We start from the raw sequence: 19056 nt of genomic DNA on the forward strand, positions 1-19056 counted from the left end.
ACAAAATCGCTTTGCAGTGATTTTTGCTGCACGGATTATTGTCGCTATGCAAGGCACCACTGTATTCTAGTCCCTGAATGTTTATGCCGTGCTGCGTTTATTTTTAAGGAGCCAAAATGCTCTATCTTTCTCTTCCTGCAATTGGCTAACATGGCTACTACTCTGGAAACTTAAAAATAATGCCTTCAAATATTCGCCAACAAGTTAATTTGAAATTGACAATAATTAGAGCCAGCTTTTTCAAATACGTTTTTGGCTCTGAAGTGTTATGTATACAAATATATTCAAGCCAGTTCCAGATACGTAGAGTTCTTTCTTGCTTTGCATTTTGTCCTCAGAAGGCTTTCTCAGATTTCTCTTTAAAGAGTTACAGAGTATATCCAGCTGTGTGACAACAGTCAGGGGGTCTTCCCTTTCTCCAGCCAGCTTACATCTGCACTCCGGAGGCACAAATTATATCTTCCGCTAGTATGGTCTCAAACAATTTCAGCTCCCATTAGTCTAGCAGACAATGAGGGCTGACATCTGGGCTTCCATATCTCTTTAACTGCTGGTTTCTATAGCTTAAGCACGCTCAGTCAAGACCCCTATCAACTCTGAGTGTGATGGACATATCAACTCTAAGCGTGCACTGCTTATAGAAACTCTAGAAACATATATAAATATATTACCAGTTAACTCTCATTGTTTCACCCAGAGGATCCTGGAACCTGTGGATTAGCGAGAGTGTTTATTCTTCCATTCCCCCGCACCCTTATGGCTCCTTCATTACCTTGGTAAGAGGGAATGATTATTGAACTAAGTGAAGTCTATGCCACAGAGTTGTCCCTTGCTGAAGGACAAAAAGCTCATACTGGTTCAGGGGTATGTTTCCAGAAAAGACTTCTACCATTCTTTAAATAAATGATTTGCATGATCTTTACTGAAGCATAGAAGGGTGAGGGTTTCTGCTGTTCCTGAGGCGCTACATGATCATATCCAAATATTCATGTCCTGGCACCCCCCCAGCCCTCCTGTTTTGAACTAGTGCACGTTAAGGGCTAAATCTAATCCCAGCTGCAGCAGGTCCCCTTCAGTCAGTGGACGTAACGCAAGTATTAGCTTTACTAAGTTCCATTTATTTAATGGGGCCTGCTTTCGTTGAGACCAACAACTGGATTTAGCTCAAAAGAGATACTTAAAGGAACAGTTTCTTCATCTCCTCATCATGTCTTCATTTCAAGCCACACTATAAAACCAATAATAATTCTTCATTTGGACTTTAAATGGAATCTCATGGAATTTACATGTTTCTTCTTTGAAGAGACTGAAAACAGCTCTTTTGCTTTAGATTGTTTTAAAACTAGAACACAAGAGAAGCAGGCTAGCATGGGAAAGAAAGTGAGGTTTGCTGAGTAAATATAATCATTGAAGTTACTTTTAGCTGCTGAGCCTCTCCTTAGGTAAACTCTTTAATCATGGGGAAGGAATATGTTCATGCTGAACTGAAGTGGAAGCCTCTGTTTGTCAGCCCAGTGGCTAGTTTTGAGATGAGAAATCCAGACTTGTTCACTTGAAATTTAATTTTTGATATTGTGGTTATTACTAATCTCCATCCAAAAATACCGATGTTTATTTGTCGGACGTTCCTGAACAGGTGTGGAAGATCTGGTGTTTAAACATGAACACAGTTTGATAAAGCAGTTCAGATTGATATGCTCCTCATACAAGTATTTTATAGCAAGAATTAAAACACGGTTGTGTTATTATTAGAGACTTACTGTGACTTACTAGTAGTCTTAATTGACTAGATAAGCGGGATATAAAATAAATAAATAAATAAATAAATAAATAAATAAATAAATAAATAAATAAATAAATAAATAATCAGTGAAGACCTAATACAGTCAACACAGGTGTACATACACACCGTGCGCACACACAAAATGTACAATTAAGAACAAATTAGTTTTAAAGTAAATACTGCTCAACCCAATGCTATTATTATTGTCACTATAATACATCTAGCTCAGGACGGATGGAACTAGGTGGTTTTGGTCAGAGACCATCCCCCCATATCTAATGCAGTGATGCCCTTCACGTCAGATCCTCACGTGGAGCAAGACTGCTTTATTATTATATTTTCCACACAGAGATGGGGAACAGAGAGTGAAAGGTCTGCCAAAGCGTGACCTTTAGAGTTCTCACACTTAAGCATGAAAGCAGACTCTGACTCAAATCTAATTTCTTTTCCTTTCCATTGAACAACATGATTTCATGCCTCAAGACATGAAGACAAAGATGAATTCCACATCTTAGTCCTGTGGGTAACTGATGTTGTGTCCTGTCTTTCAGCTTAACATTCTACACACGGAACTGGCCAAACAGCTTGCGGACACAATGGTTCTCCCCATTATCCAGTTTCGTGAAAAAGATCTTACAGGTAAACTGTTGATGAGGTTCTTTGTAGGTCAGAGGTTTTCCCGATATTTATCTCCTTACTACGTAATTTCCAGTAATAAAAGTGAGATCAAGGAAAGAGAAACATCTTTTTTTTCTTTCCTCCATGTCTTTCTCATTAGTGTTGCTATTGTCACTACGTTAAACAATATTTTCACTTTGTTTCAGTTTTATTTTCACTTTATTTTGGTTGCACATGTGGAACAGAAGAACAAACTACTTCCCTGAAAATTGATGTTCAAAGTTGATGCCTTCCTTGTTTGGGCCCATTTGATCTGCTTTGTTAGGAAGATTGTGTATTTAAATTCTGAAATGTTCAATTCAGAATTCCTACCACTGCTCTGGTATCTGTCTCAATGGAAGTGCAGTTAAAATACCTTTAAAAATAAATATTTCTTTGTGGAGTTATTACCAATCCTGCCGACCTCATATCGGTCCATTCTCTAGTAATTAAACCTTACTGTAGAATGTGGGCTGAGGAGATCAGCATAATGGTCCTATGGATTTATGCCGGCGTAAATGTAATTGAATATATTGTGACAATGAATTGTAACTAATTAATGAATAGCCACTTGCTTTTCTGGTTAAGTGCCAAGTAACATGAATTAGCAGCAATTCACTGTTCCAGTTTTACACAATTACATTTACATAATTGGTTTCTGGCCAAAGCTTGGTTAAAAATGTATTTATAGTAATAAATACTACTAGAGTAGTGTAGGTATGTGGAAGTTTGAAATGAAGAATACTTTGAATGTTCAGAGTTTTATTAGTTGATATCTCAGTGGATTCCCCAAAAAACTTCCTAATGGATTCTTCCTCTTAGGGTTTAAACTGTTCTGTTTCTCTCTTTTTCCCCTCTAGAAGTAAGTACGTTAAAGGATCTCTTCAGCCTTGCTAGCAACGGTATGTTTCATGTGTTGTCCTTTGACTGGAATTTGCTGATGCTATGCACACCTACCTGAAATGTCATGCTCAAAAGTGCTTTTGATGCTTGCAGAACACGATGTGTCCATGGCAAAGTATAGCAGGTTGCCCAAAAAAAAGGAGAATGAAAAGGTAAAACTCTTTCTATATAGCCTCATCTAGTCAAAGTAATTGTGTTACCCTGCAGGAAAACTGCCAAATGAACATGCTGCTGTATTTATTGCGAATATGGAGTTGGAATGGGTAAAAGATTGAGTCCTGTTTTATATGCACATATGGACATATAGCGATGATGATGTGTCTGTCACAGCACAAGTCAGTTTCTGCAGATGATGTGCAAGTAGTTATTGGCACATAAGTCACATAAGTCATTGGCTGTAATCTTGTTGCTAGACGTTATGCCTCATAAGGCTGATGTTATTGTCTGCCACTGATCGTTTTAATTTAAAATGTTTTGGTTCCACCTCCTGTCCAGAGATTCTGAGGCTCCCATGGGGATCCCTTTCATTGTGGGGAAAGTGTTGCAGGATTTGCTGGGGGTGGAAAAGTCTAATTTCACTGCTACATGACCACTAACTAGGCTGCTCTTGAAACTATAGTCTGAAATTTTAGCCCAGTTTCCTCCTCAGAAGCTTTGAAGCTCTGCTAGAAGCCTGGTGATTTTAGTGGGACATGAAAGTCGTTTAACATGAGTGTCGCTTGACCGGTTCACTCAGTGTTGAAAAGGGCCCATCTGCTGATGCAAGGTCTGTTTTTAACAGATGTTCTCTTGTTCAGTTAAAGGCAGAAGTTGCAAAAGAGGTAGCCAGTGCTCGGAGGAAGCAGCACCTCTCTTCACTCCAGTATTACTGCGCCTTGAATGCTCTGCAGTACCGCAAGAGAATCGCCATGCTGGATCCCATGCTAGGATACACACGGTCACAGGTATGTCCCCTAAGTACAATTTCATAGGAACATGGAAATCTATTATGTTGCACATCTAGTCTAATATCGGCAACACACTGACTGGCAGTATATGAAAAATCCCGGTGGACATTATTTTCATTGGACTACTGAAGTGTCATAAACAGGCAGATGTTTGCATCTGCACGGTTGTTCATTAGGCTGGACACTGGAGAACGTGGTTGGCAAAGGGAGTATAAAGTCCCAGGATAACCCACATATGATATTGAATCTTCAAGATTTGGAAGCTCCAAGAATAGACCAAAATCATGAAGAATCAGTTTATGTTTATATCGTGTTTCATCTCGGGGGGTTGTAGAACCAGTTGTTTTGCTCCCCTTCTGTAGATAAAGTAAATCTACTGGTGTCTGGCTCCTGCTTTGTTGGAAGAAGCAGCACCCTGTATCAGAAAAGCTGGAAAGGAAATGTAGCACACAAAACAAACAAACAAACAAACAAACAAACAAATTAATTAATTAGACTTCTACCTGACCCATTTAGTGGAGAAGTCACTACTCTTGGGTGCTTGCAAAAAAATAACAAGAATATACAGTTAAAATACTGAACATATAAAAACCAACTCCCCCCCAACAAAAACCTCCGGTCTAGCAAATATTCCAGTGGTTGAAGCCAAATCCAGGGCGTTGCCTGCTGAGCAGAGGGAGAGGGAGTCCCTAGTGTAGTGTAGTGCAGTGCAGCCTTTCTTGGCATTTAGGAGTAGTGGCTCTCCAGGATTTAATTTTTTCAACCCTACCTGGAGGCAATTGTGATTGAATCTGAGATCTTCCTTTTGTAAAGCAGGGTCTGTTTTGCAGAGCAGCAGGCTCTTCCCCTGTATCATGAGAAGCAAGTGTGCCCTGTAAAGGAAACTCATTCATTGTATCACCCGAGCTTGTTTTCAACTAGTAGGACAAAAATAGCCATATTTCTTTGGCAGGTCAGACCAGTTCTGCTGCCTTTTCAGTCTCCTCGCTCCTATGAGAGACTATCGACAGTATGCGGTTCTGTATAAACAATCAGACCTGGGAACAATTTTAAAAACCGGGGAAATTTGGATCAGATACTGGCTTTAGCTGTTGACAAATCTTGATAAAAAAAATAAATAACTAGCAGCCATTACCTGACTTCCATAAAATGGAGACATCTATTTGCATATTGTTGTTTAATGTGGTTGCTATGTAGCCCTGTGATGGCCCAGTCATTATATACTCACATTATTATTTGTTTGCAGATCTGACTCCTTTTAATCTCTTTCTAAAATGTTCATTCTACTTATTACCTCACTGCTCTCTGTGACTTGACGTACTTGGGATCCTTTCTTATATCTTTCAGATTAAATTTTTTAAGAAAGGAGCTGAGATGTTTTCCAAAAAAATGGACAACTTTTTGTCATCCGTTTCAGACATGGTTCAGAGGTAATCCATTCCAATTTACCTTTTGCTGCATAAGTGTGTGCAGGAGTGGTAAGACTGGCAACTTCCATACTGTTCCCCTCATCTCTGAGAACAGTGGCTGCTCTGTGTTTCATTCTTACCTGCTAATGGAGATAAATGGAGCCAAATAACAGCATTGATAGCAGAGGGTAACGGGGAGTAAGACGCTCAAGGTGACGGGTGCAAAAAGAGCCAGTATTGTGACATTCAGCTGCAGCTTTGTATAGACAAGATACGAATAACTTTGGGCCTTCCAGAAGTTGTTGTCTTGCAGCTTCCATCAGTCTTGGCCAGCCTAGCTAATTGTGACAAACGATGGCAGCTGCAGTCCAACCAGTAGCTAGAAGAGGAGTGGACAAAATGTCTTGGAGGCCACATATAACCATCCCAAGCCATATTTGGGTACACTGAAAAAAAAAACATTATTTTCTATTATTCAAAGCCTCTAGGAGTGCAATAAAAGATATTGAAGGACCCCTCCAGCCCAGAATCACAAAAATGAAAGCAGCAGATGACGCCTAGCAAGATTTTGTTTCAACAGTTCATACTTTTTTTGACTCATTTTGAGGACTGCCCTGCACCAGCCAGTCTGGGGCATGGAAAATTGACCACTAAATTCTTTGGAATTGACTACCCCATTGTAAAGGTTCATGTCTCCCTTCCCTGGTGTACAGCCTACTCATACTGGAGGACTGGGTTCAAAACTTTTGTAAAGCAGGGTCTGTTTTGCAGAGCAGCAGGCTCTTCTTACTACTGTTCCCCTTTTTGTAATCAGAGATTTTGATTGCCTCCTTGTTACAGATGGAGTCAGTTCAGAATTGACCCCGTCCTCTCTGTTAGGGAAGATGAGACTGCTGACTAGTATCAGCGAAGCACAAACTAAAGAAGTGAGGAGAAAATAAGCCAGTCCACCCCTACTGTAAACCCTCTAGATTTGTTGGGCTGAAATTCCCTTCCTGAGGGCCAAATTCCAAAGCCATGGTAGCTGGAAATGAAGAGAATTAGAATTTTGCAGGTGTTGAGATTGCTAAAACCAAAACCACAGCTGGCTGGATAGCTCAGTGGTTTTGGTGTCCGATTGTGGCACAGAAGTTGGGAGTTAGATTCCCCACTGTGCCTCCTGTGAGTAGAGCCAGCATGTGTGGTCTTGGGCCAGCTGCACAGTCCCAGGGTGGCCCTAGAACAACAAGGGAATGGGAAACCACTTCTGAGAACTCTCTACCTGGAAAACCCTGAAAAGGGTCGCCATACGTCAGAATTGACTGGCACATTATTATTATTTGGCTTCATTGTGTAACTTGGCCAACAGTCTTCAAATTTTTGACCCGTCTGAAAGGTGCCAGGTCAGGGAAAGCTGACTTAGGCTGCCTGATTTTACAGACTTTGAAAGTAGCTGCTAGTCCATTTCTTTGCAGTGCAGCAGATATTTTAGAATGTAAAATAGAAATTAAATAGCCCAACTCAAAGTACATTGCAGCATAAGACACAGTGACAGCCTTTTATGAAAAGCATTCTGATTTTTACAGATATAAAATTACCTGGTTTAAAAATACACTAAATACCAGAAAGTCCTGTGTGTGCGCACACATGCGCATTTTACCTAGAAAACCAGGTTCTTCGAAGCATGCTCTTACCTTTTTCCTGTTTTTGCAGCACCTATAGATTTATGTTAATTTTAAAAAATGTGTTTAAATAGTATTAAAGAAAGTGTTGCTACTATACTTGTGCTCCAGATTTGTAGACTTTCTCGTGCAAGTAAGCTATGATAATGAAGTGCTTTAACTTTACAATTTATTCACCTGTTTGTGTATTGCAGTGTGCAGGAAGAATTAGATGTCGAAGCTGATGGCATGCGGGTAGCTCAGCAAGATCTTCTTTCCGTGGGCGAATCGGTCTACACACCTGACTATGATGTGGCAGCACCTCACATCAACAGGAACCTTATCCAGAAAGCTGGCTACCTGAATCTCAGAAAGTAAGGAGGAAGACCTGGAAAATGTGTCCTGCTTAACTAGGTAGATTTGGATTGGCACTTCAGCCAGTTCCTGGAGGTTCAGCACTCTTGTCCGATGCTGAATTTGGAGATAAAGGTGCCTGAAAGTAAACTGTATCTGTAATTCATTTCCTAAAAGTACACAAAATGTAACGGTTTAGATCCAATTCTTATTCAATGCAACATTTAAGTCACATTGATCCAGTGGCTGAAATCCTGTTGCTCAGCACGCTAGAGTAGGGCCATTGCCTGTGTTGATTAAACTTCTCCATAAATACCATTTATTCATATGGGTCTAATTTGTGACTTACTTCATTTTAACAGCTGACAACTAGAGTAGGCCCATTTAGTCAGTTGAACTTATAGAGGAGGTGACTCATCAGGTCTCCACTGATTCAGTGGGTCTACTCTGCTACACTAAGCAACAGGATTTCAGCCACTGAGTCGTCCTTGTTTAGACTAACACTGATTGCATTTAGGCCCAGTCCCTTCTCCAAGATATTTGATTGTAGCCACCATCACATATTATGTGCTGGAAGGGCTGAACTGTATATAAGGGGATACAGTTGCCACATAGTTCAACATCTGTGTTAGTTCCTATGATTCAGTCGGTCTTCTCCAATTGCGACTAACAATTGGAACCTCAGTGTGTGAAATTTAGCCAGAAATAAAAAAAAACTATGTCAGACATTCCATTAGAATCTGAAGAGACCATAAATATATTTCATTCTGTCTTTTTTGCTTTTTAAAAAAAGTTTCCAGATAGATTTCATGTTGTAGACTTGTTAGTGGCAAAATATGTTAATGTTTACAAAATAATATCTAAGGTCCAAGCAATCTTGGTGTTGAGAAGAAACCACATGTCTGTAACCCATGAGAGGTGCTGTGCTTTTATTTAATGGTTTTACCTCACAGCACTTCACTGCATGCTATACTTGAGCTCTCCTCGGCTGAGGAATTTGGGAGGAGTATAGGAAGATCCGTAGCAGGAAAGTTGAGAAGACAGATTGTGTGTACATTTTAGTTGTTTAAAATATTTCTATATTGCCTTGGATGGTTTCAAAAGTAACACTTTTTTGAAAAAGGAAAACATGCAGTAAAAACATGGTCTGTTTGCAGTAGGAACAACAGTAAATTCATAAATTGCTATGGAGAAAATTGGCTTTGGAGAACACATGATAAATGTGACGTCAAGTCAGTTCTGACTTACGGTGACCCTTTTCAGGGTTTTCGAGGTAGCAAATACTCAGAAGTGGTTTACCATTCCCTTCTTCCGAGGGTGGCGCTGTGGGCTAAACCATAGAAGCCTTTATGTGCTGCAGGATCAGAAGACCAGCAGTCGTAAGATCGCATCCATGTGATGGAGTGAGCTCCCATCGCTTTGTCCCAGCTCGTCGCCAACCTAGCAGTTTGAAAGCATACAAATGCGAGTAGATAAATAGGGACCACCTCAGTGGGAAGGTAAACAGCATTCCATGTATAGCTGCGCTGGCCACGTGACAACGGAAACTGTCTTCGGACAAAATGCTGGCTCTGTGGCTTGGAAACGGGGATGAGCTCCGCCCCCTAGAGTTGGACACGACTGACTAAAATGTCAAAGGGAATCTTTACCTTTATCTTCCGAGGGTGCCCTGGGATTGTGTAGCTTGCCCAAAGCCACATAGACTTGAATGAATGGAACTCACAGCTTCTGTCTAAACCACTGAGCTATCCAGCCAGCTGGAGAAAATGTGCCTAGTTCCATTTCCCTCTGAGGATTTGTTTCACTGCTGAGAAAGAAATGGTGCCTGCCAACGGACAACATTTACTGTAATCGGATAGGTCTCGCAACCCTCTTTTTTTGTTCTCTGCAGTAAAACAGGTCTGGTGACTACAACGTGGGACAGGCTGTACTTCTTCACTCAAGGGGGCAACTTGATGTGTCAGCCCAGGGGAGCTGTTGCTGGAGGACTGATCCAGGATCTTGACAACTGTTCTGTTATGGCCATTGATTGTGAAGATCGAAGATACTGCTTTCAGATTACCACCCCGACTGGAAAACCGTAGGTATCTCAGGGTCCCTGCTCGGCAGACCTTGGGAAAGTTTTGTTTCTGGACTTCAGCTGCCAGAATCCTGCTGCTAACCTGGCAACTGGCCATGCTGGCGGGAGATTCTGGGCACCATCGTAAAAAAAAAAAAAAGGTCCATGCTGTGCAGAGGAGGTACCACTTTTCTACTTGTAATGGTGTCCGATGTCGTGAAAGGCATATCCAGCTTGGCCTGGAATGCTTCCCCAGGTGCCAGGCCGTTCTGAGATTCGGATCTCAGCCCACACTTTCCCTCGTAACCCCAAATCCTTATGCTGGCTTGATGTGGGGGACAAATTAATGGAATCTTCTGAGATATAGTGGATGCTGCTGAATCTTCAGCTGTATTGCTCTGGATGCTTGGCATGTACTTGAGAGGACTTTACATATCAAAACAAAGACAGAAAATAAATGTTTGTGTATTCCTTGTAGGGGCATAACTCTTCAGGCAGAAAGCAAGAAAGAATATGAGGAGGTAAAAATACTTCACCATGTGAACCTTTTTCATTTCTTTGGTTGAGTCAAAAGTTCCAAAAGTCACTTTTCCCCCTCCTTCCTATATTCTTTTGCAGTGGATATGTGCCATTAACAACATCTCCCGGCAGATCTATCTTTCGGACAATCCTGAAGTGAGCATAGTTCTGTTTTGAATTGATTTGTTCCCCTAAAAGAACCATTTTATCCAGTGGTTTCCCCGACTGCTGAAGCATTTGGAAGATTTTCCCTTTCAAAGATTGCTCTTTTCATTTCAGGCTGTTGCCATCAGGTTAAATCAGACAGCTCTACAAGCTGTGACCCCAATCACAAGCCTTGGGAAGAAGCAGGACAGCCTCTCCCCCAGGTACCATTGCATGTTTGAACAGCCAGGTTCGCCTTGGGTTATAACTGAATGGCCCCTATGTGTACAAAAGGAGCATCTCAGGTAGAAGTCTGTCCTGGGACTCCTTCCTCCTCCCGTGGCTTGCTAGTTTGCAGCCAGCAGGAGGCTTTAAACATGCCAGTAGGTACATTCTGGCGTCAGTCCTGTTGCTATTTGGAAATGCAAGAGACCTGTTTAGTCAGAGGGGTTTGTGTATGCGTTTGGACTAGTTGGAGTGCGTGGCTCTGGATTCCCCCCTGCTCATGTCTTGCAAAGGTTTGAACGTGTTGTATGTTTAACCTGGGCGTGGGGGATCCTGCTACCTGCATTGTGTAGTGGCATGTTGAAAAATAAGATTTTGGTAGGCAGTTCAACTGCAGATGAACACACATGTGCTTAATAAAGGTGCCAGATAAGAGTACAAATTCATATATTCTTACTGTTAATCCTGAAGCATGAAGGGCATGTATTCATGATGACGTACTAGGATTCCCCCCCGCCTAAAAAGTATCTTTTAGTTATCCAAATGTTATGCTTATAGTGTTTCAAAATCTACTTGGGCACCAACTGAAGGTTGATTTGCAGATTCTTACCTGGTTTTCCTTTCACACCAGTCCACCTCCTTTCCAGCTGTAGTCACACGGCCTTTTTCATGTGGCACTACTGTCTCTTCTTTTGGTTTAGCCAGGATGTGAAAAATGTAGAGATGCTGAACGACAGAAGCGTCCCGGAGGAGCCTGCTAGCATTCCAGACACTGCCGAGTTAATTGCACCTGGAACCCCCATTCAGTTTGACATCGTACTGCCTGCGATGGAGTTCCTTGATCAGAACAGGGGCGGCAGGTACAGACGGTGAACACCTCTCCCTTTGACCCTTTTAAAATGGTATCAGAAAGTGGTCATCTAGTAGTAACCCATGCTGTGTGTGTTGCAGGCGCACAAACCCATTTGGGGAGTCTGAAGATGGCAAGAAAGAGGATGAGGCAGGTTTGTATTGTGCACATTGTGCTATCTGAAGAAATGCACTATTGGGAAAGATAGATGATTATAGTATCTTGAGAGAATGGTTAGGGAAAATAGGCTCCATCTTGCCTTTCTTTTTCTTCCTAGACTCCCTCTTGAAGCAGATGTTTGTAGTGCGTTTTCTGGGATCTATGGCTGTTAAATCCGACCGGACCGTTGAGGTAATCTATGAAGCGATGAGGCAGGTGTTGGCAGCTCGGGCCATTCACAATATCTTCCGCATGACAGAATCCCATCTTTTGGTCACCAGCAATGACCTCAAGTAAGCAAATCTTCTTTACCTCCTTCCTTCCTGCTCACTCTCTCACTTACTGGTTCCACATCTTTTTTGTGTGTTTTGTGTTTCTCATTGAAAATCTCTTATTGGGCATGTCTCTGTTTTCAACCGAGTCAGCAACCTGACTGAGGTGGGATTTCTCGATTTGAACTGGGAAGGGGCAGTCCTTACTCAGTCCTGTTCTCCTCTTAAGTTTGCTCCGGGTGGCTGGAGCACTCTTCAGAGTGTGAGAGAGGCTAAGAACAGAAGTGGAATCAGACATGAGTCCTAGGTAGACCAGCATACTTTTTCCAAAGCAGCCAACAAAAGACCTGAAGCGGCACATGGCTGCAATAACCCCTACAAGCTTGGCAGGTAGTGCTGAGATATGCCTTTATTAATGGAGATTTCTCTCTCCCTCCCTCCCTCCCTCCCTCCCTCCCTCCCAGAACTACCTGCCATGGCTGTCATTCAAAATGGATATATATACTTTTCCCATAAAGCACACAGAGGATAAAACTATCAATGGCCATAATTCAAAATGGATATATATTGATAGTCTTATCCTCTGTATGCCTCATGGAGAAGGTTTTCTTTCTTTCTTTCTTTCTTTCCCTCCCTCCCTTCCTTCCTTCCCTCCCTTTCCCCCTTCCCTCCCTCCCTTTCCCCTTTTCTTGTCAAAATGCCTCTCTTGTTTATAAGCACCTCTGCTGGATCAAGCTCTTCCATTCATGAAATTGCCATATTTTCCATGTATAAGACACTACTTTTTCCTAAAATCATTAAACTAAAAATTGAGGAGCATCTTGAACACGGAGAGAACAAAACAGCCCATATCTTGCCTCTGTAAATATGCTTCCTTCAATCACGAGGCTTAGCTGCCTCCAATAAGGAAGCTTAGCTCCCTACAGTCAGAAGACTTAGCTTCCTCCAGTCATGAGCCTTATGGAACTGACATCAGCTGAACAAACCAATTGGAGCACACTTCATTGGAGGTGGAGCCTGTAGGCTCAGATTCAACAGGGACCCCTAATGTCTGAGCATTCTGAACCCAGAGGTTGAATACTCAAAGCTAAGTTTTCTTAAATTTTGGGTTAGAAAAGTGGGGAGGCATATTATAAATGGAAAAATAAGGTATATCTTTCAGCCCCTGCTCCCTGTTCTTCTTGACTAGGTTACATTGCATTCTGAGTAGCTGCTCTACAAGTTAACACACACTGAATTTAGTTTGAAAGGATTTTCCATTTCAGTACATAAATGTTTTGGCTACTTCTAGATGCTAGAGCTGCCTCTAAGCAGTGATTTCCAACTTTTACTAAACTAAATATCCAGGATTCTACCGAATGGAGCCACAACAGCTAAAGTAGTATCAAACACCTGTAACTAAGGGCAGGTATACTCTGAATGTAGCCATGTACATATCTACTTAATATTAAGCCCATCAGCTTTAACAGGGCTTCCCTACAAACCTCAGTGGGTTTCGCTTTGCAGCCTGAATTGCAGCCAGCTTGAGAGTAGCCTCTCGTTTTTTATCATTGTTTGGTTTTGGGAAGGACTTCATCTGGATTTTTCTTTCTTTTACATTCTTAACAGATTAATAGATCCTCAGACCCAGGTTACAAGAGCAAATGTAAGTGTACGTTTCTTTTTAATCAGAGTATATACATGGCAATTGGTTTTACATGCTAAGCTGCCAGTTGGGAAGCTCTTAGGAGGATGCTTGTAATTCTGAAACTTGTTTTTCCAGTTTGAACTTGCCAGTGTGACACAGTTTGCAGCTCATCAAGAAAATAAAAGGCTGATTGGATTCGTAGTTTGTGTCTCTGAGTCTCCAGGCGAAGATTCCCTGAGCGCTTATGTGTTTGAGAGTAACACAGAAGGCGAAAAGGTCTGGAGATGGTTTTGTTGCATTTAAAATACATTAAGAAATTCTAATTGTGGTCTTTAGTTAGAAGTTGTAGGAGGGTTGGTGATATCACTTCCCTTGCTTAGATTCCAAGCAAAACATTCAAAACGTAACAAAGGAAATGGCAGGATATCGTAGCAATTTCCTTACTTATCATCATCCATAATCCTGTTTTCTTCTTCATTCAGTTGAATAAGGTACTGAAATTGAAATTCTTCTGTGCTGTTGGTTTTCCAGTGTTTTCTTAAGAAGGCCATTAGCCAAAATTATCAATTATTTTTATTAATTCTGATACAGTATATATATTTCTGGTTTACCAATAAATAATAACAAATCATCTACATATAGAGCTAGTTTATACTCTACTTGTTCATGAGCAAAACCATGGTTTATCCTATTCTGTCTAAAATAGCACATGCCAATTGTTCCAAACATAAATAACAGTGGAGACAAAGACAGCCCTGCCTGTTACCTCTTTCTAAATAAAAGGGATCAGAAAGAATCATAGGTGAAAACAAAATAAAAATAAAAAAGTAAGAAAAGATAAAAATGAGGTGACACCTTAAAGGCTAACTTTTATATATTTTTTAATATGAGCTTTCTACTTCAGACATCAAAATCAGAAAGGATTACATTTACTTTTGCCATTTAGGATGGAGGTCTACAATTGTAATCCATTTTACAAATTGAGGAAATCTGAGGAAATCCACATTTTTCTAAAGCAGCAAACATAAATTGCCAATATTTTTAATCAAATGTTTTTTTCAGCATCTAATGAAGTAAGTGCACCTGGATCTGATCTATTACTAGTTATCAGCACTGGTGAAACATGATGGAATTTGTAGTCCAGCAACATTTGGGAAGCCATAGGCTCCTGACTCCTTTGTAGAATCATAAGTTGGAAGGTAAATTAAAGGCCGTGTAGCCCAACCTACTGTCAGTGCAGGGAATAAACCATTGCAACACTTGTCACTGTGTGGCACCATCTCATAACTGGGAAAGTTCCAGTCGTACTTGTTATTCCTCTTTTAACTGACATGGAGCTACTCCCAAAGGCTTAGGATTTTCTAGTGCTCTAGCGTGGATCGGATGATAATAGAAAAACACTTTCCTGAAATTGATAATTTTCTGGAATTACTTAGTCTTGCCCCTTAGCATTTACTCAAAACAGTGGTCTGCCCAGACGATTGATCAGATCTATACAATTAAACCCTTTGTGTGTTTCTTCTAAGACGGTCTCTGCTTCCTCTTCAGATTTGCTATGCAATAAGCCTGGGAAAAGAAATTCTTGAGGCTCGGAAGGTAACATGCTCTTGTTCTTCCATTTACTCTCACTTTACCTTGAAGTGTGGTGAATCTTCCAAGGCTTTAGCACCCAGTGTAATTTGGGCAACGGTTGGCAACTTGTGGATGAAAGCTTTTGGACTGCTCTTTTCAGCCCCGGCCAGCATCACCAGTGGTGATGAAAGCCGCAGTCCAAAAGGATTTGTCGAGGAACACGTGTTACTCTTGGCTTTGTGGAGTCCCAGCAGATTCTCTTTACTCAGAAAGTACATGATACTGACAGTTCGGTGAATTTCTAGGAAATTCCTTAAACTAATCCAGCATAAGTAGTTACTTAGTTAAAACTGATTGATTTGCGCAGTTAAGATAGTGGGAACACGGGTGAAGTACTGCATTATATTTCTCTAGGGTATTGGCATTTTAAGCGACTGTGGGGCCTCTTGAGAAAAAAGAGGGGTATGAATATTTTAAATCAATCAATTAGTCAATCAATTATAGGGAGCCAGCTTTAAGTTTCATGTAAGGGAGCATTTAAGCCTGTGCTTCAGTCAGCATAGTGCTTAGCATCTGAACAGACATACTTTGAATTAGGCTTTCAAAAGTATAGAACTGCGGTTAGTGCAGCCTTATTAGTGGTAATGAAAATGAGGGGGGAAATCATGGCGAAAACACAAATAGGATAAGGATAGCTTGTAGCTACATCTTTCCATCTAAATCGGGTGTCTGTTATTTGCTTTAGCTCATGTCTAGCTTATTTGTGCTGTGTGGAGAAATGCAAGCAAAAGGTTTTGTACCATTTCCAAATCAGAATTATTTATATTAAGAACTTGATGGTTAACTGATGCACCCAACCTTCAGCAAGGAGTGTTTTTCCAGGTGTTTCATGTATGTATTGAAACTAGTTTATCCAGTAAGCTGCAGCACGAGACTTGTGGTGAAAATGTTTCCCAGAAATTGTTTTCACTGCAGCAGAGTGTGAATACATATGGAAAATATTCTGCAGGTTGAAGTGGGTTTCTGCAGTCTACTGGGACAAATGACTCGTGCAAAAATATTTTCTGCTGTCAAATAAGCTGAAACTTGCTTTAATCCAGTTTGGTAACTTATTGGGTTTGTAACTTGTCCTCCAACTCATTTTAGCAACATGTCTTATAATTAAAATGCATTAAATTAGAAACCTGATTAAACTTGTTTTGAGAATTCTCATGATAACTCATGACTGAGAGCCAAATCAGAAGTCATTTATGACATTAATACCATATTTTTCTGTGTATAATACACTACTTTTTCCTAAAAGCATTACACTAAAAATTGAGGTGCATCTTATACACGGAAGTAAGCTGAGAGAGCTGAGAAGAAAACTGCCCCGTACCTTGCCTTTGTAAACAGTCTTCCGTCAGTCACGAGATTTACCTTCCTCCAATCACAAGCCTTCTGGAACTGACATCAGCTGATGCTGAACAAACTAATTGGAATACACCTCATTGGAGGTGTAGCCTGTAGGCTCAGATTCAACAGGGACTCCTAATGCCCGAGTGTTCTAAGCCCAGAGGCTGAATACTCAAAGCTGTTCTCTTAATTTTTGAGTTAGAAAAGAAGTGTGTGTGCTTACAAACAGAGGGGTGTTATAAATGGAAAAATACAGTAACTCTGTACTGGCTTTCTAAATTGTAAAGTGCAGGTGTAGGGAACAATCTGAATAGGGGCTGCACAGGAGTAAATGGTTGCATGTTTGGCCTGAGCCTAATTCTTTTGCCTCTGACTCCATTTTCATTACAGGATCCAGAAGCATTAGCTCAGTTAATGTCATCTATGCCACTGACCAATGATGGAAAATTCATGCTGTTGAATGACCAGTCAGAAGAGGACAATGCTGTGCATGGAGATGGGCAGGAAGAATCTGAAGCATAAGTTGTAGTTTCTTAGGAATAGGCTAAACACTGCTCTGAGCTACAATTCAACATGGGTGGATACCTAGAGATAGCACAAAAGGAGAACTTGGTCTGAATGTCTGGCATGATGAAGTGACAATCTTCAAATTCTCCCAGCTGTCATCATGAGGTCATCTGCTACTGGCACTGAAGGGAGCCTGATGTCTACCAGCACATTTTTCAAGATCTCGCCAGGGTTCTTCTTCAGATGCTAAGCCACCTCCTCATCTACATTCTTTTAGGAACCCAGCTTCTTGTTTCTGACTGCAGTCAGGACTGTGTGCGCTCCTTTAACTGCACATCTTTGTATTCCACATGATTCTACTAGCTGTGGGAAGCAGCAAGAAGCTTTACGGGGCCATGAGACTTCATCTTCTAGGCTCTTAGAAATCTTACTACATACACACTTCAGAAAAAGCTCCTAAAATGTCAGGAGCTGATCATTTTAGGGCAAGGAGATAAAAATGAAGAGGTCCTCAGTAAGTAGCATCTAGTACTGCATCCAGTATTGGGAGCCTGGAATACCCACAGCCCAAATGGATCTTTAGTTTTTATATATCTCAGTAACAATTGAAAGAAATGCATTATTTGTTTCTATATTGTTTTTAGGCTCTAGTATACTTTTTAAAAAGGATAATAGAATCACTATTGAACTAGATGGTTTATCAAATAGTTCTCTAAACACTTTCCTATTAATATCTATTTTTATACTTTTATCTGGAGTAAGCTTTCAGTCATTACTCTTAAGTAGAGATGGAGATTCGTATTCATCTGCCAGGGGAGATGAATAGGAAGCCTGCCATCACAGCCGGTTGGCCTGATTAAACCCTCCACACACACCCGCAACCGCGTGTCCACATGGCACACACTGCTGTCATTCTTGCCTCCATGCCAATCGTAGAAGTAGCCTGGCTGATGCTTCCGTGCCTGCCTGGGCTGCTGACCAATCAGCAGCTGTATGCTTGTCATCCCTCCTCCTCACCAGATTGGCCAGCAGCACCGGGAGGCATGGTATCCCTAGCCAGGCTACTTCTGCGATTGGCATGGAGAGAATGACAGCAGCACATCACGCAGTAAGCGGACACCCAGTGTGTGTGGGGGGGAGGGTTTAATCAGGCCAGCCAGCTGTGATGGCGGGCTTCGTATTCACCTTCCCAATCTCTACTCTTAAGTGCCTGCTGTTTTTTTGTGGGGACCATACCATAGCCTAGCTCAGTTGACATAGCAGGTGGGCCAGAAGTTATTCATTGAGCCCATTAGAAGTCTCAGCCATTCATTAGGGATGTACACCCATAAAAATTAATTTTTCTGAATTTCTAACCATTCTTGAGCCAGGTAGACGAACTGCTTCACATGAAGGGGCTTGTTTAAGATTGACCAGTTCCTCAGCTGAAAAATTTCTTCAAATCTGCCCCAGGAAGCAATTCCGGAAAGAGAACTGATATAAGATTGCCTATATGTTTTTACAAGTTTGATGCTGTTGTAGCTAGCAGGAAATGGGACAAACCACTGTGTTGAGTCATCTAGGTTTACTATTTTCAGTTGAAGTCATATGCAAGAACAGAGCCAGCTCTAATGGAGGTATTAACCTGATTTTTAAAAATGTAATGTTAAGGATGTTTTAATGCTAGCAAAGTAAATGTTTAGAAGTAATGATAGATTAAAATCATATTTGAACTACATGTCATTGCCTGAAACGAAGTCATCTTGGCTTGTGATCAACACAATGGATATGGCCAATCAGAACACAAAAGTACAATACTAAATAATGAAGACTGGAAACACTTCTAAGATCCTGAAGAAAGAGGCAGGAGAACATAGGTGACATCTGCTATTGTGCAAGGCAAGTCCAAACTCTTTTGATGTCAGTTAAATCACACTCTAGCCTCTCTAGTTTAAGGTAACGGGAACACCACCCAATATATATTTTCCTGCTTGCCCAGCTGCAAAGTTGTAGTGACCACATTAATGGGAAAATGGGGAGGTGGGCCCCATTTTA

The 19056-nt window shown here is 41.1% G+C and overlaps 1 protein-coding gene across 1 annotated transcript in view; it reads left to right on the forward strand.

The window, feature by feature from the left end:
* APPL2 (adaptor protein, phosphotyrosine interacting with PH domain and leucine zipper 2) overlaps positions 1-18739 on the forward strand; it is a 32813-nt gene extending 14074 nt beyond the window's left edge. The window contains exons 5-21 of the mRNA XM_073000032.2: positions 2335-2422; positions 3301-3342; positions 3437-3495; positions 4141-4287; positions 5638-5720; positions 7555-7713; positions 9585-9773; positions 10231-10273; positions 10371-10427; positions 10551-10639; positions 11342-11500; positions 11592-11644; positions 11768-11942; positions 13530-13566; positions 13684-13824; positions 15097-15144; positions 16906-18739. Of these exons, the coding sequence (XP_072856133.2) occupies positions 2335-2422; positions 3301-3342; positions 3437-3495; positions 4141-4287; positions 5638-5720; positions 7555-7713; positions 9585-9773; positions 10231-10273; positions 10371-10427; positions 10551-10639; positions 11342-11500; positions 11592-11644; positions 11768-11942; positions 13530-13566; positions 13684-13824; positions 15097-15144; positions 16906-17037 (1701 nt within the window). The 3' untranslated portion in view covers positions 17038-18739. The remainder of the gene's footprint in view (positions 1-2334; positions 2423-3300; positions 3343-3436; positions 3496-4140; positions 4288-5637; positions 5721-7554; positions 7714-9584; positions 9774-10230; positions 10274-10370; positions 10428-10550; positions 10640-11341; positions 11501-11591; positions 11645-11767; positions 11943-13529; positions 13567-13683; positions 13825-15096; positions 15145-16905) is intronic.
* Positions 18740-19056: the final 317 nt, after the last annotated feature.

The sequence above is a fragment of the Pogona vitticeps genome, chromosome 5 (genome assembly GCF_051106095.1).
Source record: "Pogona vitticeps strain Pit_001003342236 chromosome 5, PviZW2.1, whole genome shotgun sequence".
NCBI lineage: Eukaryota > Metazoa > Chordata > Lepidosauria > Squamata > Agamidae > Pogona > Pogona vitticeps.